The sequence below is a fragment of the Rhineura floridana genome, chromosome 1, assembly GCF_030035675.1.
Source record: "Rhineura floridana isolate rRhiFlo1 chromosome 1, rRhiFlo1.hap2, whole genome shotgun sequence".
In the NCBI taxonomy this organism is placed as follows: Eukaryota; Metazoa; Chordata; class Lepidosauria; order Squamata; family Rhineuridae; genus Rhineura; species Rhineura floridana.
In genome coordinates, this window is record NC_084480.1 from 119,918,388 (window position 1) to 119,946,022 (window position 27,635).

General features: G+C 43.2%; 1 protein-coding gene across 6 annotated transcripts in view; it reads left to right on the forward strand.

The window, feature by feature from the left end:
* Positions 1–27,635, forward strand: part of ADAMTSL1 (ADAMTS like 1) — an 815,531-nt gene that overhangs the window by 396,014 nt on the left and 391,882 nt on the right. Inside the window, exon 1 of one of the 6 annotated variants that reach the window (XM_061630646.1) lies at positions 19,259–19,738. The exons of the other annotated variants lie outside the window; for them this stretch is intronic. Coding sequence (XP_061486630.1) covers positions 19,682–19,738 — 57 coding nt within the window. The 5' untranslated portion in view covers positions 19,259–19,681. Of the gene's footprint in view, positions 1–19,258; positions 19,739–27,635 lie in introns of those variants that run through there. 6 annotated transcript variants of the gene reach the window in all.

Genomic DNA, 27,635 nt, shown 5'->3' on the forward strand with positions numbered 1-27,635 from the left:
GCTGGAATCGGTTTCAACCTCTTGTTTCTGATGAAGTGGACAAGGTGCTCTCTACTGTGAAACCAACCACTTGTTTACTTGATCCTTGCCCTTCATGGCTCGTTATGAGCTGTAAAGAGAGACTGGGCAAAGGGATTAAGGCAATGGTAAATGTGTCCTTGGAGGAGGGTGCAATGCCATTAGCCTTCAAGGAGGCAGTGATAAGACCTATTCTGAAAAAACCCTCCTTGGATCCCCAAGACTTAAACAACTTCCGCCCAGTCTCCAATTTACCATTCTTGGGCAAGGTGATTGAACGTGTGGTGGCTAAACAGCTACAGACACACTTGGAGGAAGCAGATTATTTAGATCCTTTCTAAATCGGGCTTCAGGACTGGACACGGAACTGAAACAGCCTTGGTCACTCTGGTGGATGATATGAGGAGGGCGTTGGATAGGGGAGAACATACTTTCCTTGTCTTCCTGGATCTCTCAGCGGCTTTCGATACCGTCGACCACGGTATCTTGTTGAGTTGCCTGGAGGGACTGGGAATAGGAGGCACTGTTTTATGGTGGTTCCGTTCCTATCTCTCCAGTAGATATCAACGGGTAGCATTGGGGGATGAGGTTTCAGACCCTTGGCCCCTCAACTGTGGTGTGCCACAGGGTTCTATCCTCTCCTCCATGCTATTCAACATTTATATGAAACCGCTGGGAGCTATCATCAGGAGTTTTGGGCTGCAGTGTCACCAATATGCGGATGACATGCAGCTCTATCTCTCATTTAAATCTTCACCAGAGTTGGCTGTGGATACCTTGTCCAATTGCCTGGAGTCTGTAAGTGGATGGATGGGAGAGAACAGGCTGAAGCTGAACCCCGACAAAACCGAGGTGTTGCTGGTGGGGGATAAGAGAAGGTTGGGAAATTTAGACCTGGTGCTTAATGGGGTGAGATTGCCCCTGAAGGACCAGGTCCGCAGTCTCGGGGTCATTTTGGACTCCCAGCTGTCTATGGAGGTGCAGATTTCTGCAGTGAGCCGGGCAGCCTGGTACCAACTTCATCTGGTACAGAGGCTGCGACTCTATCTTCCTATACATCTGCTCCCACGAGTAATACATGCCCTGGTCTCCTCTCGATTAGACTACTGTAATGTGCTCTACGTGGGGTTACCCTTGAAGACTGTCCGGAAACTCCAGCTGGTACAAAATGCGGCGGCACGCTTAATAAAGCAGACCTGTCGCCGGGACCATATTACCCCAGTGCTGATTGAGTTGCACTGGTTGCCAGTTGTATACCGGGCCCAATTCAAGGTGTTGGTATTAACCTTTAAAACCCTATACGGTTCCAGCCCAGTTTATCTGAAGGAACGCCTCCAGTATCACCAAATATGCCTCCAAACGAGATCTTTCGCTGCGCCTTAAAAACCTGGCTTTTCAGGCAGGCCTATGGGATCTCTGGGGTGGGTTAGGTTTTATACTGTATCAGTGTAGGATGGTTTTTTAGATGATATGATATTAATACTGTGATTGTTATGAATATGTTGATATTGTATTTTATATTGTGTACGTCACCCAGAGTGTCTGTTAAGTCGGACAGATGGGCGACTAATAGATAAAATATTATTATTATTATTATTATAAACAGACTTATATTTCCCCTTTTCCTCTACCTCCCACTGGCTTTAGGGCAGAAGATCCTGTCTATCCTGCTGATGGATATGTCTGGAATGACATATGAGGCTCAAGTAGTTTGGGAGGGTTTGACTTTGTTAGCCAAGTTCATTTCTTCCACCAGGTGTGCCATTGCTCAGTGGCCCTATGTTGAACTTGTTCCAGTGTTGAGACTCATATATGAGAAATTGTTTCGCTTTGAGCTTAGATCTGTTGCACAATGCACACGCTGTTAGCCCCTAAATAGGAAGCAATGCTAACTATTCATATGCTAAATCCATACAAGGGCTGCTGTCCTGACTTATCATGGAAAGAGTCCCATGCCAGATTCCATTATTAGTCTGCAATCCTAAATACATGGTTAGGATGAGCGTGCTGTAAGTCTTTTGCGCTCTGTCTAAACCAGCTTCAGGGGTCATGAGCGCTGGAAGGTCTGAAAGAGTGGAGTTATGGGGATAGACAACTCTTTCACAGTGCCCTTTTGACATGGAGGGAGCCTCAAATGTGGGCAAGAAACTGGCTTTTTGTTCTTCGGCTGTGATCACAAACCTGCTGTAATTTAACTCCAGTTTTGTACTGGAAAACAAAAGCATTAAAGTGGAAATGACTTTAGGAATGCAAGATTAATGTGAAATAGCTATCACTCATAAACTCTTTCAAATCTTTATTCATTTGTCATTAATAAATGAGGTTGAACTTCTAAACTGTGGCTGAAAGTTACTGCCTTGAATTAGCCTGGAGAGCTCCCTGGAATAATTTGGTTAGCTACGCAGGCATTGCAGGGAGCAGCAGGTCTTGCAAGTGATGAATGTTTCCATTCAGCTTTTTATGGAGAGAAATATGGTCCAATACAGTAATGGTTGGATTTTTCTGTAACCTAGTGATAGGGTGCTCTCCCTTCCCTCCCCAGTTCTAGGGTAGAATATTATCTGTTTTATTTAATCATTTCCTGAATTTCCACCATATTGAAACTGTTTAATTCATCAAGTATGAAAAAATGCTGCTCTTTGCATAGCAAGCACCACTACTGAAAAAATAATAATAATATGGAACCTGATAGCCTCTGAGTTATTAACATTAACAATATGACTCTTTCCAATTTTTAGCCTGTTGCTTTGCTTATAAATGCATTTTTGTTACAACACAATAGTGCATTCATGCTCAAACTTGTATACAGGTAGAGTTCACTTTTTGCAAGAAACACAAACAAAAAAACATGTTTCAAATATTTTACCAAATACCTTTTCCATTTATGTGCACGTGTTTCAGCCATATGAATCTAAAGAGTGCTCTCAAAGCTTACCACTTACCTTCTTGTGTTTTATAGCAGAGTTTCCTGTATTTCTTTTTTGTATGTTTATAAATATGTTTTGCTGTTTAAAATATTTTTGGCTAACTGGGCCAGCAGCACTCAATCATTTTTCATCACTTTCACAGCATGTTGAACATTTCCAGCTTTTCAAAGGACTGCTGTGATTTGTTTGAGTATCTAAGTGGCAGTACCATGAAGCCACAGAGAGTTAATCTACACAAACAGCAGATTCCATTGTAAAGCCTGGACTGTACCACTTCAGACTAGAGATGGAGTACCATATGGCTCTCCCATATAACTCCCTAGACAAAGAAAACCAGATGTCAGAAAGATGTATTTCATCTTTTTCCTAACTGGCTAGTGGGGCGTTTTGTGTGCATAAGAAAGGTATTGCTTTTCAGGTTGGGGAAACATTCAAACATGTGTCTCTACATCTGCATTCTGAAGTAGTACAGTTCAGGAACAGTTTTCCTTTTTACCATGTGTGATTTCTTGTTTGAGAGCCTGGACTTTATTTACATAAATGAATAGTAAATTTGAAAGGACAAAGCCTGATGGGGGTCCATTCTACATGCAGGATTTCTAGGATTCACCATCTGTGCTGTTAAATTTATTTATTTATTATTTACTCATTAGATTTATGTCCCGCCCTTTCTCCCAGTAGGAGCCCAGGGTGACAAATAACACCAGATATGAAGATATGGCCCTGGTACTGCTCTTCTTATTGGGCACGGCGGATATATGTCCTACTTTACAGAGTACAATCTGCTGTTTGAGGGGCTGTCAAAGGAATGATCTCTGTCTAAAGATATTCTTTGTTTGAAAGACTATCTGCTCTAAGTCTGGTTTAAAGATTAAGAACCATCTACTCTATACACAGACATGTAGACACACACAGATTTGCTAGAGGAAGACAGGGAGGGACCAGCAGCAGAAAGGGTGTGGTTTGGACTGTTTGTCTGCTCCACACACACAAACACCCATACACAGGATACTTAAGCCTACAGTTTGGCTGAAGATGCTAGCCAAAGGGTGAGAGAGCAAGGGCTCTCAGTCTGAGGTTCTCAGCCATGTGTCAGAAGCTGCTGTGCAAGCCATTAAATAGTTGGGAAGAGTGGATGCTCATCAAGGTAGTATTACTCAAGAGGGGGAACAGCTGCATAACAGCAAGATGAGGAAATCTAAAAAAAACACACCCTTTGGACAGAGATGATAATGCAATATTACCGAATGTCAAACAGACTAAATTCGACCAATTTTTTTTGACATCTAAAGATAAGTTTGAGTCTGTAGAGTATACGATCTCAGTTGCAAATCATTTTGACCCAAGGTATCTGGGAGTGGATGGGCAGATAACACATGGATGTAAGAAGGAGGGGGGAAATGACAATACAAGCTCTCCAAACTGAAAACAGCAGGCCCTAAAGGAAAAAGTGGAACTGCCTGGGAAACAATGTGTGCTGATCAGCCAGCCAGTTCAACCCTTTGGTAAACATCTAGACCGTATTGTTAGGAAGCTGGACTGTTTGGCTGCTGGGCAAAATTCTGACTATTATCTACAAGGGATGGGATCTTTTAAGTGGTGCCACTTTGAAACCATTCCATCAACCTAACAGGCAGTATCAATTAGAATTCATTCTTTGTCCACTATCTGCCATGTTTACCAATCCAATTTTCCCTCCACAAAAATATTGATACTAGTACTGATATTTTCTTTCAAAATATCGATATTAGCTGTATATGCTAAGCTCTCAGATGTCATCTGATGGTAGTCAATTTTTCAAAATAATAAATTGTGAACAGTACTTGGGGATGAAAATAGGAAACTATATTGAGTTTTTGGAATCTTTACATCCATCTCTTTCATAATATGAGAGCTCAGAATCATCCAGTGAAACTGTTTGGCAGGAGATTAAGGACAGGCAGAAGGAAGTCCTTTTTCACTCAGCACACATAATTTGGGGAATTTGCTGCCACAAGATATTTTATGTATTTATTTACATTAATATTCCCCCCTTCTTATGTCATGGAACCTAAGGCAGCGTACATATGGTTTCCAAGCAATCTCCCACAAAGGTCCTACCAGACTTGCTTAGCTTTAGCAAGAGGGTGTCTTTGTGTGCCATAAGCAGGGACCCAGATCTGATGCTGGCCAATTGGGGATTTGATAAATTCACGGATGAAATATCTATTAATGGCTACGAGTTGTGATGACTGTATGGACCTTGCATGTTCATAGGCAATATGCCACTAAATACCAGTTGCTGCCACAATGGGGGAGGATAAGCAGAACCCGGAGGCATCTGGTTAGCCACTTGTTAGAAACAAGATGCTGGACTAGATGAGCCTTAATATTCTTATATTTCCTATTGTGGAATGCACATTCTGATGTTATGACTCATGTTTTAATCATGTCTGTATAAGACATTTGGCTATCACTCAACAGTCACACACCCATCTAACAGGGAAAATGTGAGTACATCATTACACAAGCCATGCTTATGCTATTTAAAAATATTTTAGCTATATGCACAAAATGACAGTATGCAAACTTATGTTGAAGCTCTAAAAATTAAGCAAATCAGTTCATCATTTAAATCTCTGTGAGGAGGCCATAGGCCTTGATGGATAACCTGCATCAGAGGCATCATTAGGGTTGAAGTCACGTCTAGAGTAGGTGGACATGCTGTACACTTAATCTATAAGGTACTCAAATTGTTCCCCTCATTGTGAAAAGCTTGAATCCGCTCTCAAATTTTAACCGATTGACAAAGTGATAGCTGACAACAGCAATGAATTTTGGCTTCATTTTAATAGCATCCTTTACCAGACCACAATTAAATATAGTGTCATTGTATCCAGACCACAGTTAAGTATATAGTGTCATGGTATACAATTCATCAGCTTTCCAGGACTTTTGAAGTTTTGCTTTCATGTTTTTCAGATTTTTGCTCATAACGACAAGCAAACTGACTTTTAAAAAAGTAATAGTTATTAACCCGCAATACTTATACTGTATGAATTTATCCACAATTATAGGAAGTGTCTTTCCTATTCTGGACAGAAGGAAGGTACATTGGTCGCCCAAGGCTTAATTTTCAGATTTTTTAAAAAAAATGCTAAAATCCAGTTTGCTTGTGGAAGGGATGAAGTGCTGCCAGCTGGTAGGCCTGATCCAGCCTGCAGTACTTTTTCATTGGGCCAGTGGCATCTCTTCAGCCTTACTTCCTTCTCAGGCCTCTCCTTTCCTCCTCTGTCCCACCAATCAAAACTGGCCACTTCTAGTTGCATAACCCTACATGCTTCTGACCATCATCACTCCCCTCCTACACTGCCCAGTGGGAGAGTGGGTGGTTTTGCATCCTGGACAGGGGCACCTCAAATGTCTCTGGAGAGCATTGCACATCACCCCTTTCTACACTGGCCTTTCCTGTCACTTAAGGCTGGCAGGAGAATAGCCAGTTGCACAGCCGGGACAGAGGTGTCCTGGGTTCCTCTGACGTATCCCACAGCATCCCCTGCCACATTGGCTTTTCCCATTGGGAGAAACTAGCAGAGTGGCTGGTTGCCTGATGCTGTGTTCGAAGCACCTCTGACCATGCTGCAACTCCCCTTCCCCACTAACCTTTCACATCTGGAGAAGCTGTCAGGAGAGTTGCCAGTAGCATGACTCTGGACAGAGGTACCCCAAGTGCTTCCAACCAGTGTCATGAAGTACCCCTCATTTCCATTCATTTGCTTGAAAAGGAAGTAGGTGGCAGAAAGAAGCAGAGAGAAAAGGAAATGGCTTTGCCCAAAACTGGCTATAACTACACCCAGCCTAGCATCCAGCCCCCACAAGTTACCCCCAAGGGAATGCAGCCCTTCAAAGAAAAAAAAAGGTTTCCACCACAATAAAACAAATATAGATAATGTTGCAGACTCATTTTGATGTACCTAAATGGTTTTCTGTTCATGGATTGATTCTATAAAGGAAGCCACAGACCTGAACTTACAAGATCTGAACAGGGTGGTTCATGACAGATGCTGTTGGAGGTTGCTGATTCATAGGGTTGCCATCAGTTGTAATCAACTTGAAGGCACATAATGACAAGAACATCTCTACTGCTTCATTCTGAGAAGGAAAGTTGAGCAATGAATGGGTTAAAGAAATCTGCAAGGAAAATATATTCCATGAAAAAGTAAAAAGCAAACATTTCTGCTGACTTCAGACTTTCTAAAACTTTGTTTCTCTAATACCTAAAAGTGGGGCCTATAGTGACCTGGCAGTGTCTTGTTCAGATTCTAAGAGAGATCTCCTCACATCAGGAAGCAGCTGCATCTTAATTCTTAACTCCCTGAAGTTTAGTTTAATTATTTCTCTTTAAAAAAGAACACACCAAAAAACCATTAACCTATATTGGGTCAATCTGCTGAAGTCCACCAAAAGAGCTGATAAAGGGAGAATAACTATTAATGTTATAGAGCCTCATTACATGTGTGGGTATGGATTGAGTTCACACCTAATACAGGACCTGTACTTATTTGCTGGACTTGTAGCTTGTTGTGTGTCTCTGAAATGTTGCATTTGTTTTCCATATATTTATGCAGAATCCTGTGAATTAGATATGAAAAATGAAGTTCCTGGATCGTATGATTATGAATTTGTTTTTAAAATATTCAATAAAAGGGCACTGGGGGAGTGGCATTAAATCATTCTGGGTTTTTATGTTGCATCCCCAGGCAATTTGTTCATGCTCCTACTTGGGGCCTCCAAAGATCTCCCCTAATCATATATCGCTATTGTTTGCTGTTTGACCTCCTTTGGTCACTATTATTCTTTGAAAACAAAGCAAATTATTATTATTATTATTATTATTACTACCACTACTATTACTACTGCTGCAATAGCAAAATCAGAATAAAGTACAATGACAATTCATGTGCATCTTAGAGTTGCTCACACATAACTACTCAAACCCCTACAATTTAATGCTTTCTTAACTTTGGTGAATATAGATGACCATTTGCCTAGTGGTAACTCACCACAGTAGGGTTGCCAGGTCAGAAGCATCCCAAACCCTGAGATTTCAGGGGCAGACCCAAGTGATATCACAGGGTCGGGCCTGAGTAATGTCATTAAGCATGATACATTAAGCATCAACCACAGTTGCTTGGCGCATACTATTAAAACAAAAACATTTCTCTGATTGGAAATTAAGATAGAAATCTCAGCTAAAAGATGGCGCCTGGGTAGGGAACATTTAATCTAGCCTACTTGCTTCTGGCAAGAAGGGTTTAAGTGCCCTCAGGCCAGGCCAGCCACCAGAAGGCCATTGTAGGAAGAAAGGAGCCTAGCATTGTGGAGATGTTAGATGGGAACAGTCAGGAGTAAAGATGGATGCCCCTGAAGGCTGAAATTCTAAGCACACTTATTAAGGTACTAAGCCCCATAGAACTCAAAAGGACTTACTTCTGAGTAGATATGATTTGGATTGTGCTGTTGGTAAAGCTTGACTAGGGATCTTCTGCAGAGAGAGCCATATCCAGCAGGTTTGGCAACCCCCTGCCTGGGGGGTCCTGCCACTACCTTTTAACATGGCTGCTCCAAACTTCTTTACAGATTTGACCCTTCACTTCAGAAAGAGGTTTGAGAAATGAGTAAGAGTAAGAAGATTCTCTACCCTTTTCTGCCTACCCTGTGGGCTGCTATAAACTCACTTTGACAGCCAACCCAATTCCAGTGAGTAATATTTGACATAGAGAAAACACACATGGTTTGGACTACCTTCACAGATAGCAGCTTGGGAACAACAACAATTGAAGCCACACTTCCCAGTATGTGAATTATCTTTTACCATGATTGGGCAAGAAACAAACTGTCATGCAACCAACAAGGTGCATCATCAGTGGGTTTAAGGAGGTTGAGCTGAACACATGGAACCGCTGTTGTTGTATCTATGGATGTAAGGAAGTGAGGTTAAAGGTAAATGAAATGCAAATAGAAAAAGAAAAAAGACAGTGATGATTTCCTAAATGCAATACCATACCAACCACAACAATATTCCTATGAGTAAGGCAGAAAACTCAGCATCTCACAATCAGTGAGGATTCCTAACTTAAAACCAAAACTAAAAAAAAAATTGGCAACTAACCAGTCAACGTCACAGAAATCCCCATGCAGCACAACCTGACCCCAGAGCTGCAGTTAGTGCAGAATGCTGTGGCGTGACTGCTGACATGAGTGAGATCCTATCAGCACATAATACCTCTGCTCTGAAATCTGCACTGGTTGCTGATTTGCTACCAGGCCAAGTTCAAGGTGTGATTTCCATGTTATGGGTACCGCATAATACTTGTTCTGCTCTTGTAAGAAATTGATCCTTTAGTGAGGCAGCACCTAAGCTTTGGAACTCCCTGCCTATTGACATTAGGCAGGCCCCTTTATTGTACTCTTTTTGGCACCTGCTAAAAACATTTTTGTTTAGGCAGGTCTACCCAGGCATGTAGAAGCTATTACGCTTTTTATCTGTTTTTAACTCATTATTGGTTTTATTATTTTGAATGTTTTTAAATCCCTGTCTTTAACTGTTTTTGCCAATAATTTTATTGTTTTAATTCCTTCTGTAAACCGCTTTGAGATTTTTTACAATAAAGCAGTATATAAATGTTGTAAATACAATACATAAATAAATTTTAGAGTCCTTGTGGCCCTTGAATCTCTAGATTTTTAGGAACAAAGGAATTTGCCTTATACTGACTCAGGCCATTTGGTACCATCTAGCTCAGTATTGTTGACATGGACTAGCATTGGCTCTCCAGGATTCCAGGTAATAGTCTTTTCCAGAAATTGAATTTTGGACCTTTGCATGCAAAGCATATGCCCTACCACTGAGCTATAACCCTTCCACTGTTTTTAAAAAAATCTTTAAAATTGTTCTTTTCAGTTCACTTATGAATGCACAGCATACCTAGGGCAGATCCACACCATTCATTTAAAGCACGTTCAACATACATTTGAAGCACATGAATCACACCACATGGGAATTCACCACATGAATCATGGGAACTGTAGTTTGTTATGGGTGATGAGAACTATCTGTCAGTGGAAAACTACACTTCCCAGGATTCTTTGGGGGAAGTCATGCACTTTAAATGAGAGTTGGATGTGCTTTAAGGATATTGCGTAGATCTACTTAATCAGTTTTGCGATCTTGTAAATCTTTTTAATTATTATTTTTTAAACAGAAATGACCTATAAAGTTTACTGGGTGACCATGGGGTACTCACCATCTCTCAGCCTAATCTGCCCCTCAAGATGAAAACAATAGAGGGGAACCATGACCACCAAGGAAGAAGGGCACACTTAAAATGTAGAGGAAATAATAATGTACAACCATAGTGTGAAATCAGACACTTAATGGGGCATAGTATGAAGAAATATTTATATAAGCATGACTGTCAAAGATTTTATTATTTACACAACCTGTAAAGATATTTATAGTGCAATCATGTGTTTGTTTACTCAGAAGTAAGTCCCAATGTATTCAATGGGGCTTACTCAAACAGGGAAGCATGCACAGAACGGCAACCTTAAATGATAAGGAAATTCACTCACCCAACCAAAAATTCAGAACCATGCCTCTTTAAGCTGCTTTGCAACTGTTTATACTTGTTTTTGGACAACAGCTTTGCAAATGTTAATACTTGGATTTTAAAGGGATTTATTTCTTATTGTGAACTGCCTTGGTTTCCAATCAATAACCCTACCTTACACATTGGAGATGTGTAAGTCCTTTTGAATTCAATGGGGTTTACTCCGGGTATGTGGGATTAGCGTTGCAGCTTTACTCCCAGAAAAGTGAATATTGGAATAAAACTTCATATAGGGAAGGTTTTCAAAACACTGCCCTCAACAGACCAGAAAAATGTAACCTGTTTGACTCCTGCACACAAGAGAGAAAAAGACTGAAAGCTATATATTTACTCAGAGCTGGTATAGCACAATAGGGAGGAAAGCCTGGCTGGGAGTCCAGAGTCTATGAGTTCAAATCCCCGCTCATGTCTCCTGGGTGTCAAGGGCCAGCAAAGATCACCCCCACAGTGAGTGGCTCAGGGGTTACGTGCCCTATCACCTGTGCAGCCATGGGCAAGCTGCATAGTCTCAAGGAGCCCAGTTACGGACAAGGAAGGTGCTGGCTTGCGCAGCTGTGGCAAGCTGAGCAGGCCTTAGCCAGCTGGGGAGGACTAGCCTCAGAGGGAGGCAATGGTAAACCCCCTCTGAATACCACTTCCCATGAAATTCCTATTCATTGGGTCACCATTAGTTGGGATCGACTTGAAGGCAGTCCATTTCCATTTTTATATTTACTCAATTTATGAGATGTTCAGATTAACAGGAAAAAACAGACTTGCGATGGGGTCTAGCTACTGCTTTTCAATCACTACCCTGCTTTCACTTATTGGCTACAAACATGAAAGGGTGGGGTTAGAGCAGCCAGCTATGAGCTCATTTAACAGAAGTTGGGAGGCTGATGTTTTGGTGTATATCTCTTGAACCAGACCACCTAGAAAAATTTTTTTAATGAAAGCTGAGAGTCCAGAGATTAAGGTGACTCACCCGGAGATCTGGAGTCTCCAAAAATCTGAAGTCTCTGGGCAAAAACTGGAGACCTGGCAACCCTATACCACAGTGTGTATATAACTGCTTGGAAGGCCGATTATGCTGCCAAATGGCGAGGAGACTCTTACCACACTGCTGCATCTGATCAGGAATCCAGGGAAGCAGAGGAACAGTAAGACTATCTCACCACTTTGCAAGACAATACAGATAACCAGCTGACCAAGTGGTTATATGTGTACCATGCTATATTATTACTTGGTAAATGGTTGTATGTATTCACCCTTTGGTGTCTTCTAAAGACTTCAATACTGTCTTATATTGTTCAGAATTTGAATGTATTTTTTATAGCATATAACAAATGCTACAGCATAGCACGTACTTCCTGCTTTGCCCATTCCACTGTACTGTTAATGGTAATGGTATCTCACAACTTTACCAAAGTACACTGAATTTTTAAATTCCTCAGCACTTTCCTATCCCAGAAGCTATATAGAGTGAGTACAGTTCTATAACATCTAATTGCAGTTTTGTGGTTGTAGGGAACTGTAAAGAATACATTTCCTTACAAGAAAAAATGTCAAAGTTGGTTAATATTTCAAGTATTATTTAGTGGAGTTTATCACCACATGGATTCTGTATTTTACTTTCTCTTTACGTGGACAAGGGGTACTTCATGGATGGTAATATAAAACAGGTTTATCTCCTCACATTTCTTACGTATTAGAGAGTATGATTTGAATGGTGTACCAGGAACGTGCACACCTCATTGAATCTGAGTTCTCACTTTTGCATAGTGATTTCTAGTAGGTCTCAGGGGTGGGAGCCCAGGAGTTTCTGATTGCTCTGGAGGCTTCTAGGTTCTCTTGATCCACATAGCACAATTCAGTATGGAAGGCTCACTCTCAACCGAGGCAAAATAGCTAACATACTGGAAAAGAAGAGAGCCAGCAGAAGTAAAAACAAACAACAACCCCAACTTTTGGATAAAACAGACCATTATCATTAAACATCAGCCTTATTATCATCAATCAGCACAGTAAATGTAAGAAGCACACAGAAAATAAGGACATAAGAAGAACCTGCTGGATCAGGCCATTGGCCCATCTCGTCCAGCTTGTTGTTCACACAGTGGCCAACCAGATGCCTGTGGGAAGCCCACAAGCAGGACCTTAGTGCAAGAGCACTCTCCCTTCCTGTGGTTTTGAACAACTGATATTCACCATTATACTGCCTCCGACTATGGAGGCAGGGCATAGCCATCATGGCTAGCCGCCATTGATAGCCTTTTATTCCATGAATTTGTCTAAACTGCAGCCAGTGCCACATTGAGTGAGATATAAAAGTAGCGCTGTGCTAAAACCTGTTCTCCAATTTCTTCCAAGTTTTCTTCCCCTGCAAATGAGGCTCCTGTTTTTCTTACATTTTTGCAGGATGCTTCATAATTTTGATGCGTGTAAGGTTTTGCACTTCCCTTATTGTTGTAAGATGGCCATGGGTAGTGTGTACATTTTTCTTACCATTAAACATTTCTCCAGTGCTCTGCAGTCTCCACAGCTTTCCATTCTTACAGAGGAATAACCAGCCAAGGACATCGTAAAGTTTTCTGGAAGTGCATATATTTGGGAAGGCTGTACATGGAGTAATGATTTGCAGAATGAAAGGATTGATACTCAGAATTCTTTGGCCACCTCAAAAGTAAGGTAGTTGCAACAATAATACCCCACATCCCATCCACGATAATTTCACTGAAATTTTCTCCCCTCTTTCATAATTTTCTCATTTATTTATTAGAAATATTCACAATTTTTGCATAGCAGTGTATTAAATTGGCATGTAGGGACAAATCTATACTCATTTTCATGGCCCAAGATGCTAAAAGTTGGTCTTTGAGAAGCTTGGCACTAAATCCAAATATCCTTAGCAGACAAATGTCATCATTCAAGTTAGAATGTGCCTCAAGCAGAAATGTTATGAAAATTGATTTTTGGCTCCAAATTCCCCTTTTGACTTCAAGGAAATTTTCTTCCTAATCCACAATCCTGGCATAAAGTATCAGCAAGCAAACAGGGCCACCCAGTTTTCAAGCTGATTTTGCCAGTCTCGGCAGTATAAACTCACATTTAATTAAAAGATGTAGACTGAAATCCACTTGCAGCTAACATATTAACAAAACTCTTAATGTTGGAAGACGTAGTAAGATTATGGTGTGAAACTGGGAACCCCGTGTTGAGGCACAAGCAAATGGAAGGGTATTTTTCAAGCTCTCCATGCTCAGGAAACTGTTTCTGCTCTGGTCTATTCGCTGAGGAACCATTAAACACTGCAGAGGATTTGGGGGGTGGGGGATTAATGCATATAGCTCAAGAAACGTAACATTGGGACTCACCAATTTTACCTGGACTAAACCAAGAACACAGTCCTTGGGGAGCTTCATAATCTAATAGAATATAGTGCCCAAAGACCTCCATATCCTTGCACACCATCACTTATCAAGAATTCCGTGAACATGTGAAACATTATTGTGAGTATTTATAACCTGAAAAGAAGGAGGCATCAGAATAGACTCGATGTCTGTTATGTCATTTGTTGTTCAGTTCTTTGGAAAGCAAGGGGAAATTTGTTTTTCAAATTTGTATGTTTCAAACATGAAAACTAAATTTTAAAAAAAGCCAAAGCTGAGCATACATCTTGGCAAAGGCTACTTAGGCTCTTCTGGAGTCCATCAAAATGTGCAGTGCCTTCTCTTTGGATGTCTTTCAACCTCCATATGAAACCCTGCCATGTTAGTTTCATGAGTGCTTTGTAGTGAATATTTGTCTTTTACACTTTCAAGTAATTGGTTTGCTTCTCACAGAAGATGCACTTAACCTCATACATTCTAGAAGAGCATGATTCCTATCAGCTGTACATCTTTCAAGCATCCCTCTGTGCTAGATTCAATAGCAGTGTTAGATTTGATAGTTACCTTTGGATGATGATAGCATCTAAACTTTTTTTCCCCATTGAAAATAGGCCGTGGCAGTTAGGATGGAATTGCACTGGGAGTATTTTGCCAAGTTTTAAGATTGCTTAGTAGGTTCTGATTTCTTCTGCTTTTGACAATTTTTTTCATCAGGATGTATTTATTTATTTTATTAAATGTATATCCTCCCCTTCCTCCCAAAGGAGCCCAAGGTAGCAAACATATCTGTAATAAAAAATACAATTAAAAACAAAATAAAAACTTTAAAAAACATTTAAAACATCTAAAAACAATTAAACACAATAAACCATGTAACCAATCATGTGTCCGAATACCCCCACAAAACAGAAATGCTTTCAGAAGGCCTCTAAAATAATATTATGATGGTGCCTGCCTAATGTCAATAGATAGGGAGTTCCAAAGTACAGGTGCTACCACACTAAACACATGACTCCTTACAAATGCAGAATGGATATTGCGTGGCATTTGTAAAAGTCCAAGCTCTGCAGATTGAAGTGATCAAGTTGGTACATATAGGTAAGACAATACCTTAAGTAAACTAATACAAGGTGACACCAGTCTTACATTTGCTATCCCAGCACAGAAGCGGATGACGTGTTTGTAACCATATGTGGTCACCTCTGTGGTCACATGCTTTTTTTATCTAGTGGACCCATTGCCCCACAGAAATGTGTTTGTTATTTTATCTGTGAAAGAATAACAGCAATTAGTAATATTATAATTATTATAATTTCAGATTTGACTTGGGGTGCAATTCTGCTGGTAGTTATGCTGGGCAAAGGGATTCAGGATGCAGCATAGCTGTGGAGGAGGAGAAAAGGTGTCAGCGTAGCTGAGCTGCACCAGCAGTAATCCCCCACCTGGGCACAGCTGCAGCACAACCAGGGAACTCTGCCACCACCTGGGTGCAGTCGAGGCTTGGCTGGGGCAGCCAACGCCAGCACAGAGTCTGCAAAAGTGGTCTTCCTGAGGTGTGTTGGGGGGAACCGAGGGGAGAGGGGCTTATGCCCTATCCTGGCCCTGTTCAGCTCCATCCTGTGGCCCCAGTCCCAGCAGATGCTACAATGGGAGAAAGGGTGGCGGAAAGAAGCATGCATTTTTCCCTTCTGCCAAGCTCTGCCAGCACAGCTGACATACTCCCCTCCTTGGGGGCTCCTGAACAGAGGTGGGATGTGGCAGCCCCTTGTGACACCTTTCCCTCCTGCCGGCTCCACTCCCACTGGCCTCCTCCATGCTGGATTGCTCTGTCTATCACTTAGATCACATTTCAGCTTAAATTAGAAAAGGTTGCTTTTGCCATCTTGATGACATCTTAAAACTCTGGAGCTATAGTGAATCCATTACAGAAAACAGAATCCATAAACATAACACCCTTTAGATGAATAGAACAGGATTTTGCCACATTGTATAAACCGGATATGTGCATTTTTCAGGTCTTGGTCCACAGCCTATTGAGGGTTAGTGGCTAATCTACAACTGTAAAATTAAGCACATTGGCTTGGATGTGAGATCCTGTGAAACCAAAATGAGCTTTACTGTTATGTAAATATGATTAGAATTAAAACACTAACATCAAAAATACCCTTTTCCAATAAGGGGCTAGCCAATGTGATTGCCTCCAGATGGACAACGCCCATCATTTTTTATCATTAACCATGGTGGTTGAGGCTGATGGGAGATGGAGTCCAACAATATTTGGAGGGTCACATTAGATATTCTTGGCTTATGTAATGAGCAGGCTTCCATTGATCTCTTAATATTAGTTTGCCCTATAATTACCAATACAATCATCTCAGTCTCCTCCCTTCTCGATTTGGTGGCTCTCACAAATGATAAATTTGTTCTCTCCCACACACAACTGGATCAACTCTGACAAAGTACTGGGTGGGGAGGTTCATGCCAACTCATCCAACACCTCCAGGCTTAGGCCATTCCGATAGAAGTACATCAAGGCTGGGTCATTGTAGTCAGTCTCTTGGGCTAAGCCATGGAACATATTAGTGTAAACCCCCACAGATCCCTTTCCCTGCTTCAGAGTCCCTAGCTGGTGGGTGACTGTCTCCTTCTGCTGAGGATCCCGAAACATTTCATTCATGGCAGCGACAAAGGCAGTATATTGGCCCAGGACAGGGTCATTTCTGATCAGGAATGGGGTGGCCCATTTGGCGGCTTCGCCTTCCAGAAGGCTGATGATGAAGGTCACCTTTGAGTCATTGGTTGGGAACTCAGCTTGACGTACACATATGTATAATTCACACTGGGTGAGGAATGTGGCAAACTGGTCACTCTGGCCACCATAGTGGGAGGGTAGCCCCACGGGAGACTTGATTCTAGCAGGTGGCATGGGTGCCGGTGCCGCACCTCCCTGGGTGATCAGGGCTCGAAAGTTCTGGTTCTCGAGTTGTAAGTTCCGGGTCACGGCTTGGAGGTTCTGGAGCTTGGCGTACAAGGCTTCAATGGTCACTGGGAGTCCCCTTTCAGTGCCGCAGCTAGTCTCCATGTTATCCGTCGTGGGGGCATTGGGGAAGAGAGATGATGGCTGAGTCAAGCTGTCCTGCCCAGAGTGCGAGACGTGAGACGGAGGCGAGGCTGGAATTAATTCTTTGTTATTAAAGTAACGGTTGCATCAAAAGCAGTGCACTTCATAGTGCTAACTCACTAATAACCCTAACTAACTAGACATTCTCTGTAGCATATGGAGTAAGTTGACTCAGCACCCCAGTCAGGGGGGCACAGCATTAAATAGGGAAGGTCTTTGCCCATAATCTCTGACTCCTGCGAAGTACCACCTTCTGACCGTCCCGCTTCTCGCGTCGTCTCACACGGGGCAAGAGGGGGCAAGCCTCCGGCTGCTCATCTGACAGCAAAGGCTTGCTAGGTGCCAGCTCAGGTTGGCGGGGAAGCGTTTGAAGTGCCAGATGGGGAATCCCAGGGGGGTGGAGTTGGCGCACGCATGAGATCGCTTGCCGAAGGCTCTGTTGGAGTGCTTGCAGTTGGAGCCGCATCGATGGGATGGCTGTCTGTGGGAACTTGTGGGCTGTCAGCATTTCCCCCTCCCTCAGTGTTCTCAAAAGCCTTGTCCTCCTCCGACACCTCTCCCTGATCTACCTGGGGGAACTGGAGCTCGACATTTGATCACTTAAGCAGCATCTTCCTCTACACAACCCCATTTTACAGGTATAAAACCACAGCATTGGATGAAATACAAAGATGACTTCCACACCCAAAACAGTATGTTACCTCTCAGGACCTTTTAACTCTTCCATCTGTGCAGCTTTCCCACCCCCTTTTCTGAAAAATTATGTTAATTCTAAGGAATCTTATAGATTAACAGTGTAATCCTATACATTTCTACTCAGAAGTAACTTCAGCTGAGTTCAGTAGGGCTTACTGTCCAGTTAATAAAGTTAGGATTGCAGCCTTGTTGTGGCAAGAGCTTCCATGGACCCATCTCTTAATAGGTCTCACTTCAACCCAGAAAAAGTGGTTTACTAGAATATATAGTGGTGACTCAGAACACATTCTAAAAGGCTGAGGAATTTCCTAGAGCTCTCATACTAAGGCACTGGCCAAACAGAACCGACAGGTTCATTGTTTTGGGCTACAACAAAGTATGTTGAACAATAACTATGAGGGGAGAGGTGGGTTGGTGAATGCTAAGACACAACAGGTCTTGAACCAGGAGTTTCTCACATCAGGCACTAGTTCCCCTCTTGTCACTGGGGTTGCTGGATAAAAGAGAGAACTTAATCAAGAACAAGATGGACACCCACTCAGCAATCCATTTCAAGCTGGGACACTTGTACAACACCCCAGAATCCTCTTGGCCTGAGAACTCAGATGGTAACAGAGAGCCAAGCCTATGCCACTTCATGATGAAATACTTCCAGATCTACTGCACATTCTCCATTTCAGCAATTTATTTCTGGAGGAGGCCATCATGTTAATTCATCTGTGCCACCAAAGAACCAATCGCACCCACAATGCCTCTAAAGATTGGGCCATAAGGAATATAAATATGAGCTCTCAAATACAAAGTAGTGCAGAAATTTAGGATGCTCAGTACTTTGTTTTTACCAGAAGGTCCAGCTGACTTAATAAATACATTAAATCTCCATGCTATATTATGGAAATAATGTGTAGACTAGGCATTTCCTTTACAATATTTTTTTAAAGGCCCAGGAAAGAAGCTACTAAGGTGCATCATGTTAGCCTCATGCCCTGCCTGTATTTGTACTCCTGGATTCTTCTTCCCATCCTGTCCTGTCCTGCCACCTGCAAAGATATAGATAGAACAGTGGAATTCCGGACTCCAACCTCAGTGCAGGGGGATTTTTCTCCTTTTTAAGTTCTTTTGGCACTAAGCTGATCTCCGCTGTCAATTATTTTTCAAGATGAACCCATTGAATACAAGAACCAGCCACCATCCACGTTTTGTGCGCATGTCTGTGCTGTGAGGGTCCTGTTTTTAAGCCAGCCCCAAACTGATATGCATTTTGACAAGCTTTGGCTGGCTGGCTGGCCTGCAGAGATTTCGCAGTACGTGTGCCTCAGAACACGGGGGCTTATTTAGAGGAGGATTTCATGCCGTCTCTCGTGATTCGTGCCCCTCTTACGGCATATGTTACATATTGGCACGGATTAAGTTTCCCTCCTGAATGGAACAACGTGCCCGCAGACAGGGAGCAGCTACCTTTCTGTTGCTAAATGCAAACAGCTCCTGGGGCGGGTGGAATCAGCCATCGCAGAGCTACCAAGCGGAGCACTCCTCCTCTCCCGCCTTTGCCACGCTCCCGCTCTCCTTCCACCTCGCTCACTCACTCGCTCGCGCCTTCCTGCCTTCCCCCCCGCTATCCTTCGCCCTCCTGTTTGTTATTCGGCATGTCTGATTAGCCGGAGCCTGATTGGCTCGCTGCCTGTTCGGAGAGAGATTCCATGCAGACCAGCCCCTTCACTCGCCCAGTCCTCGGTCACGAAATGTGAGCGGCGCTGATGGAAGCTGATAGGCGAGCGCTGAAGCGCTAGCGCCTCCGCCGCTTCTCCGCGTCTGACAGCCTCAGGCAGAAGAGCCGCTCAGCCGCCGCTTAGCCAGTACCTCCGCCTGACCGCCTGAGATCGCGGCAAGGAGCCCAGCATGGCAGGGGGCCATCGGGCGACTGCCGGCACGCTGCTCCTGGCTTCCCTGCTCCTGGTAAATGCCTTTTCTTCTCTGTCACTAAAGCAGCGCCGGCTCCCTTCAAATGCCTGGAGCCCTGAGGCAGGAAGAGAGCGGCTGCTGCTCTCGCCAAGCCCCCAGCCTCGCGCGGTCGGTCCCGTTCGGGCGCCGGGGCTTCGGCGCAGATCCCACGCAGCGCGTGCCAGCGTTTGGCGTGGGCGGGCACGCCTTACTCAGCGAGGCTTCTGGGCTCTAGGCAGAAGCCTCCTTGGCATCCCGTTCCAGGGTTAAGGACGTGCCTGGGCTTCGTTATAGCAAGGATGCCATGCTTGCCCTTTCCTCCTCTGCCTAAAAGACCGGTTCGCCCACGGTGCTGCAGGGAAAGGGAGAGAGAAGCAGGTCCCGCGTGCGACTCAAGTCTTCCTCCTGCAGCAGCGGGGTGATTTCTGGTCGTGGCTAGATGCTCGCTAAGCGCAAAGGACTAGCACTTCTCTCTCCGCCCCCCTTCCCCCCCCCGTGCCAGGATCCTGCCGTTGATGATCTTAAGAGTGTGTTATTTTAGTCGGAGACAACCGGTCAGAGTTTTCATATAGCAGACTTTCCTAAACTGAATGATGAAGGAAATTCCTTGCAAGTTGGACCTCCCCAGGCTGGGGGCCTTTGGAAGTAACTACATCGTTGAGAATTTTTCTGCGCGGGTTCCCCCCTTTCCTCAATATCCAGAAGCTCCAGTCGCAATATGAGTATATATGTTCATGCATGCCTTTTTTTTTTTGATAACTTCTGATGACTTGGAATAATTGATTCATTCATACTGATCTTTTGCCAAAAAAAATTGATTCATGATCAGGAGTGGAGCTGTTTGTGTTAAGGATTTCACAAAAGCAGGGACAGAAATTATATTTCCAAGGCCGTAGTTCCCGGTTTTGGTGTGATTCAAGGAAATTCTCATCTTATAAATGTGAATTAAGCTAACTATTGCACGCTAAGGTCCACGAGCGATTCCCTAGTTTATCGCTGACTCATTATTTCTCTGTGACAGGAATATTACAGTGCACTTCACTTACACTGTAAATATTTTCCTACAGATGGCTGCTTAACCTAGACCAAACCGGGTTACTGTTTGTCATAGTGATTGTTACCCGCTCTGCTGCTTAGGGAAGCCATCACTTGTATGGGACAAATTTACTTTTTTGCCGATAGGTATTGCACACAGGTGAGCATGTAGTAGACCTATCACTGCCCCCAAATCACTGCAGTAGTTAATAAGTGTATTATTTTATTATGTATATCAACATTCAGTTTTAACATAAGATGTGTGAACTATTGCAAAACTGGTATCAATGAGGCAGGAGTGGACTCCACAGGCTTATCCAGGACTCCAGCCCAGAAACTTATGTTCATTGCCAGAACATATGACTGTCTTTCTCTTCCTCTTCCCAGTGAATATTCCCCACTTCTTCTATGATAACTATCCATTTGTAAGCTCCTTGGAGCCTGTCTTTTGTTTGTGTTACACTGTAAAGAACCATGCACATTACTGTCTTCATCATTTTTGCTTTGCAAGTTAAGAAGCCTCTCTCTCTCTCTCTCTCTCTCTCTCTCTCTCTCTCACTCTCTGGATTCAGCCCAGCAGGAAGCAAAAGAATATTATATTTGGAGCATTAGACTTGCATAATTGTTACTCTGCATTGCCTTGCCAAATCATGCAGTTTTAATCCAGCAAGAGCCAACTTTTTAAGAGTAATAGGGGTGCTAAACCCTCCTTTGCGGTATAATCCTCCCAGTCTGTCATTCAGCCCAATAAGTTGGGGGGGAGAGGCTGTGGGCAAAAGATGGGTTTAGCACGTCACAATCATCTTGTCCATTTTGCTCTTTAAATTGGTCCCTGCTTTATACACAAGTGGAAAGGTGGTTTCTTTTTTAACTATGTTAGGGCTGACTGAAGCAAGAGTAAAAGCAGCATGATTTGGCTGCGTCCTTAGAACATACCTTGACAGTCTTCTCTCCATTACTTGCAAATTAGGCACTCTTGATCTCTTGGTGGCTTTTGATACCATTGACCATGGTATCCTTCTGAGCTGACTTAGTGAGATGGGTATCAGAGGTACTGTTTTACAGTGGTCCAATTCTATCTCCAGGGTCGTTTTCAGATAATAGCATTTGGTGATTATCTTTTGGCTCTCTGGTAGTTGTACTGTGGGGTGCCGCAGGGTACCATCTTGTCCCCAATGCAGTTTAACATCTATATGAAGCCGTTGGGAGCGGTCATCAGGAGATTTGGGGTGAGGTGTCAGTAGTACGCTGATAATATTTTTCTGAACATCTGAATTGGGAGAGGTCATGCAAGCCCTGGACCAGTGCCTGGACTCAGTGGTGGGCTGGATGAGGGCCAATAAACTGAGTCTAAATCCCAGCAAGATGGAGGTGCTGTGGGTTGGTGTTTCTCAAGTTCAGATAATTGCTCAGTTGCCTGCTTTGGATGGGGTCATACTCCCTCTGAAAGAGCAGGTTCATAGTCTGGGGGTGCTCCTGGATCCATCTTTATCGCTAGAGGCCCAGGTGACCTCACTGGCTAGGAGTGCCTATTACCAGCTTCAGCTGGTAAGACAGCTGCAGTCATTTCTGGACCAGGATAACCTGACCACTTTTATCCATGCATTGGTAACCTCCAGGCTGGATTACTGTAATGCACTTTATGTGAGGTTGCCCTTGAGGTTGCTCTGGAAACTGCAGCTGCAAAATGCGGCAGGGTGACTACTCACTGGGGCAGGGTATTGCCAACATATTACTCTGCTGCTGAAAGAATTGCACTGGCTGCCCATTAGCTACAAGGCCAAGTTCAAGGTTCTGGTTTTGGTATACAAAGCTCTATACAGCTTGGGACCAGGATACCTGAAAAATCATCTTACCCCTTATATACCCAGTTGATCATTGCACTCTGCACTTGAGAGCCTCTTGTAGATACCATCTTATCAGGAGGTCTTTCTGCACAACATAGGAAGTGGGCCTTTAGTGTTGTGGCACCAACACTTTGGAATTCCTTCCCTTTAAACAGACACCATCTCTGTTATCATTTTGGCACCTGCTGAAGACCTTCCTCTTTCAACAAGTCTTTTAAGTAGAGACTTTATCCCAGTCTGCATCTGTGTTGGAATTGTTTTTTAAGATGTTTTTAAAGATGTTTTTAAAAGATGGTTTGTTTTAAGATGTTTTGTTTTAATATATTTTAAAGTCTTTTGTTTTTAAGATGTTTTAGAGTGTCTTTAGTATTTTTGTTTGCTGCCCTGGGCTCCTTCTGGGAGGAAGGGTGAGATATAAAGTTAATTAATAAATAAAATAATAAAAACATATGTTAGAGGGACCTGCTGCCATTTAAAATAAGAAGCCCAAACTAATTTCTATGTTAAGTTATGTTAATTTATGTGAGACAGTGTTTCTGTTCCGGTCACCATAGAATAGTGCACAAAAAGGTAGCCTTACCTTAAAGGTGTGACCTGCCTAAAACAAAAACAAGCTATATTACATATGTGCACTTACCTATATAACGTCAACTACAAATGTATCAAAGCAGAGTGACAGGACATATATACCTATTAATCCCTGAGCAACTTGCAGTGTCAAATGAGGACCAAACTAAAAGCAACAGAAGCAGATCCATCTCTTTGCAGAGCTTGGAAAAGTTACTTTTTTGAACTACAACTCCCATCAGCCCAATCCAGTGGCCATGCTGGCTGGGGCTGATGGGAGTTGTGGTTCAAAAAAGTAACTTTTCCAAGCTCTGCGTCTTTAGTATATGTTTGACCCAGTCACATCTTAAGCAGGTGATGCGGGCAGTTTTAAGAGCAAAAGGGGCATGTGAGTTGGTGATTTTAAGCCCTCTTCACATTCTTGTCCAAGTGCTTTTCTCTCTGTCTGGCAATCCTAGGGAAGATTATTTGTGAGAAGATCAGTGTCTGCAGCAGAAAGCATCAGCACCAAGCATTCTTAGAAAGCTGTCTAGGACCCAGTGCCCTAGCGGCGCCACTGCTAATGGCTGCCTTGGACCCCATTTAATTTTTCCCCTCATTCCAGGTGGTTTAGTCTAGCCACCATTTTAATTTCCCACAATTCACTAGATGTCGCATTGCTTCAGAACACTGTGATAGGTTAGACACAGCTACCCAGCAGTGCCATCACTGTTTAGGGTGCTGCTGCCTGCCTCTGGGTAAGCCTGTCAGCGCCCACTGAAGGACACTTTTCTGAGGGGGTCCTCAACCTGGAGCCAATCTGAGCACTCTGTAGCCACATCTTATGCTCTTAAAATTGGGCCTTTTAGCCCTTATTTTCATACATAATTGGTGCAGGCCCACTTTTTTTTTTTTAAGTGTTTGCTGTCAATTCTAGTTTAGCCCTGATAACTCCCAAGTATGTAGCAGTTATTGTGGACTTGCTGGAGAATGAATTGTAGCTGACACTTGCAGACACCTCTGTGTGCAAGGATGAGAAATGCTACTACCACCACCACCTTGATATGCTGAATGAGTCAGCCCACACATAGCAGAGAGGAACCTTGGTTGTGCAAGCTACATGGCTAGCTTCCCAGGATCAGCACAGGGCATGTCTTAGGGGGAAAAGGTTTCATGATTTTCCTGTGAATACTTTCCATGCTTCTGGTTACATGCTACTACTGGGAGTCTGGGAAGCTGCTCCGTACGTGAGTGCCTAGAGACTGATGGTCAAAGAAATTGAATGGTACAGTTTCTATCCTCTAGGCCAGGGATGGGGAACATATATCCCTTCAGAAGTTGTAGGACTCCAAATCCCATCTGCCCCAGCTAGCATGGCCAATGGTCAGGGATGATGGCATTTGCAATCCAACAACATCTGAAGTGCCTTTTCTTTTTCCTTTTTCTTGGACTAGGCCTAAAGTATGCATTTCAGGAGGTGTTGCCCCCTCCCTTCACTATTTTGTACTGCAAAAAGCTATTTTGCAAGCCCCCCCTCCCCCCACGCAAAACAAGGAGATGAGGTGATGTCCAGAGTTTGGACAATCAGATGACGTGTAGATGCTCCAGACATGTCCCCAACCTGTTACTTCCCTCCCTTTTGAGTCTGCATAACACCAGCCTCTTTCTCTCAAGGCAAAATTGTCAGCCTTTTCTGACTGTTAAACCCAAAAAGCTCCATTAGGTCCTAGAACTAGGGAGACCCATATTCAAGGTTCCAGTCAACCATGAAGCTCACTAGGGACCTTGAGCCATTCCTTATCTCTTAGCCTAATCACAAGATGGTTATGAGGATAAAATGGGGAGAGGACCATATATGCTGCCTTGAGCTCCTTTGAGGAAAGGCTGGATATACTTGGAATAAATAAATGAATGAATGTTTACCCTTGCAGATTCCCCCTGGCTCATTGTAGCAGATTATTCCAGCACAATCCTCCCATGTCTGCAATATTCCATCAGTGCATAGCTGAATCACTGGGACTATCTTAAATCTCCCAGCTCAGACTCACCTATCAGCACAAGGGGGCAGGAACTAGGTAGGGACAGATCAAGCAGCATCCTGGATCTACTGGCTTTTTGAAATTTATTTATTTATTTATTTACTTACACACACACACACACACACACACACACACACACACACACCCTTTCAATGCTGCATTGTAGTACAAGCTGACAGAGTAAAAACACAGGGCTGTTTAGTACAGAGCTGTAGTTACGCTGTGTCTTCCCCTTCATGACCTTCTACTGCAATAAGCTGTTTTGCAAGCCACCCCAAATGCTCACTCCACAAAGCAAGGGACAGACAAATGGAATGTAGGAGCTCCAGACATATCCCTAACACTTTACTTCTCACCTCCCTCTAGTCTGCATAGCGCCAATTTTTGCATGAGGCAAAATGAGAAGCGAAGAGGCAGCATAACCCAGTTTCATCAAAAACCGTCTTACTGTGTGATGGAATAATTACTCTGCTTCATTCATCAGAGTCCATTTCCTAAGTTAAGGTTCTTAATCTTTGATGGTGCATTTGCAGTGGTACATCCTATTCCCCACAACCATCATCTTCATCCCATACAAAACAATGGGTCATAGTGCCAGAAAAGAGAGAGATGGGTGGCTCTACATGTTAGTATATACTACGCTAATTCTTTGTGCTGGCACTAGAGTCCCCACATCTTCACCATATAGGAGACCAGCACACACAGTAGCAGTGTGGCTACCGAGAACCAGATGAGGGCCAGTGTGGTGTAGTGGTTAGAGTGTTGGACCAGGACCTGGGAGACCAGGGTTCAAATCTCTGCTTGACCATGAAGCTCATTCGGTGACCTTGGGCCAGTCTCTGTCTCTTGGCCTAATCTACCTCACAAGGTTGTTGTGAGGATAAAATTGGGAGGGGGAGAACCATATTTGTATGCCACCTTGAGCTCCTTGGAGAAAAGGTGGGATATAAATGTAATAAATAAATAATGAATAAGTCTGAAACATCAAAGGCCGACCTTTGGTGATCTGTCAGGGGGCATAAAGCCCAAAGTATCCATGTGGTCAGAGTAAGGGCAGTGCTGCTTCTCATTCTGAATGGGCTTTGTCATGTAGTCATATAGCCAAATGTGTTTTGCTACATGGCATCGTGGGGCTGGTTCACACTGCGACTTACTGTGAGATAGGTGCGATTTGCATCCCTGTTTAATTTGGATGGTTCACATGACACTGAAGGCAATCAGCAGCTATTATACAGTTTCCCCATATCAAACCAATCCATTTATAATCCAAAAAGGGAAGGAAAAACCTCCAGTTCGTATTTCTAGGGCTTGTGGACGCTTTGCTCTGATGCATTTAGGCGGGTGTGTCAATCATTCCCCTCCCCTTCCTTTGTTTATGTCATTTCCTGCTGGCTCCAGTTCTGCAAGCCTGCTGCAAACAGTACTTTATTTTTCTTTCTACGCTAACTTGTGCATAAAAACATAACACTGTTCAAACAAATATTTGTATTTCAGGTGGATTATGAAAATACAAATAATTGCGCTTCAGGATTTTTTCTTTTTTTAATGAAACTTATTCTTGAACAAACTGAGCATGCTCAGTTGATAAGGGAACCAGAGGAAGTAGCAGATTGACCTTAAGAGGGTGTGGTCATTAGAAAGCTGCATGATTGATCTTCCCTTCAGTATGAATGGAAAACGGCGGATTGGAAGGAAGGAAGAAGTGTGAACGTTGCAAATCTTTTGCAAAGGCAAAAGCTTTCTCTTTTAATACGGACTACAGCCCCTGTGTGAATGAGCCCATGATATCATCATACCAATTATAAGATTGCTCCAGTTGGCTAGGATCACAGTAGTCAGGAAGAAGCACATAGTAAGGAAGAGAAAAAATTACACTGAAACAGCTGCAAATAATGAAACAAACAGGTTATGAATGGGTGTGAATGCAAACAGGGCAGCAAATCAGGGAACATTTTGGGTCCCTTGGAGAACCTTCTTTTTTGTGCTGAAAATCCTCCTGAGAACATTTGCCCATTGCCCTAGAATCAGATGTGCAGAATGAATGTACCACCTAAATTGCTTGTGTAGATGTGCGCTGCTTTGTTGAGGAGGTGGCCCATGATGACGAACGATTTAACTCCTGAAGTGCTAAGTTCCATTTCACAAATTAGGCAGAAGCAAACATGTTTTTGCTACCAAGAACACTCACGTGCATACTCAAGAAGGAACTGAAGTCAACTGCAGCTTCCCGCTGAGAGTACTTGTACAATTCATGCATTTGTGTCATTCATATTTTAAGGTATATACTAAACACCTACAGATGTAATGTGTGAAGTGGCATGGAAGTAAGTGAGGGCTATTTATTTTCTCAACAGTTAACGTAGCAGTCTCCTTGCTACAACACATAGCTGGGGGCAGCAGCAGCAGGGCCACATCTAACCCCTTGAAGGTGTGGGCCTACTTGAC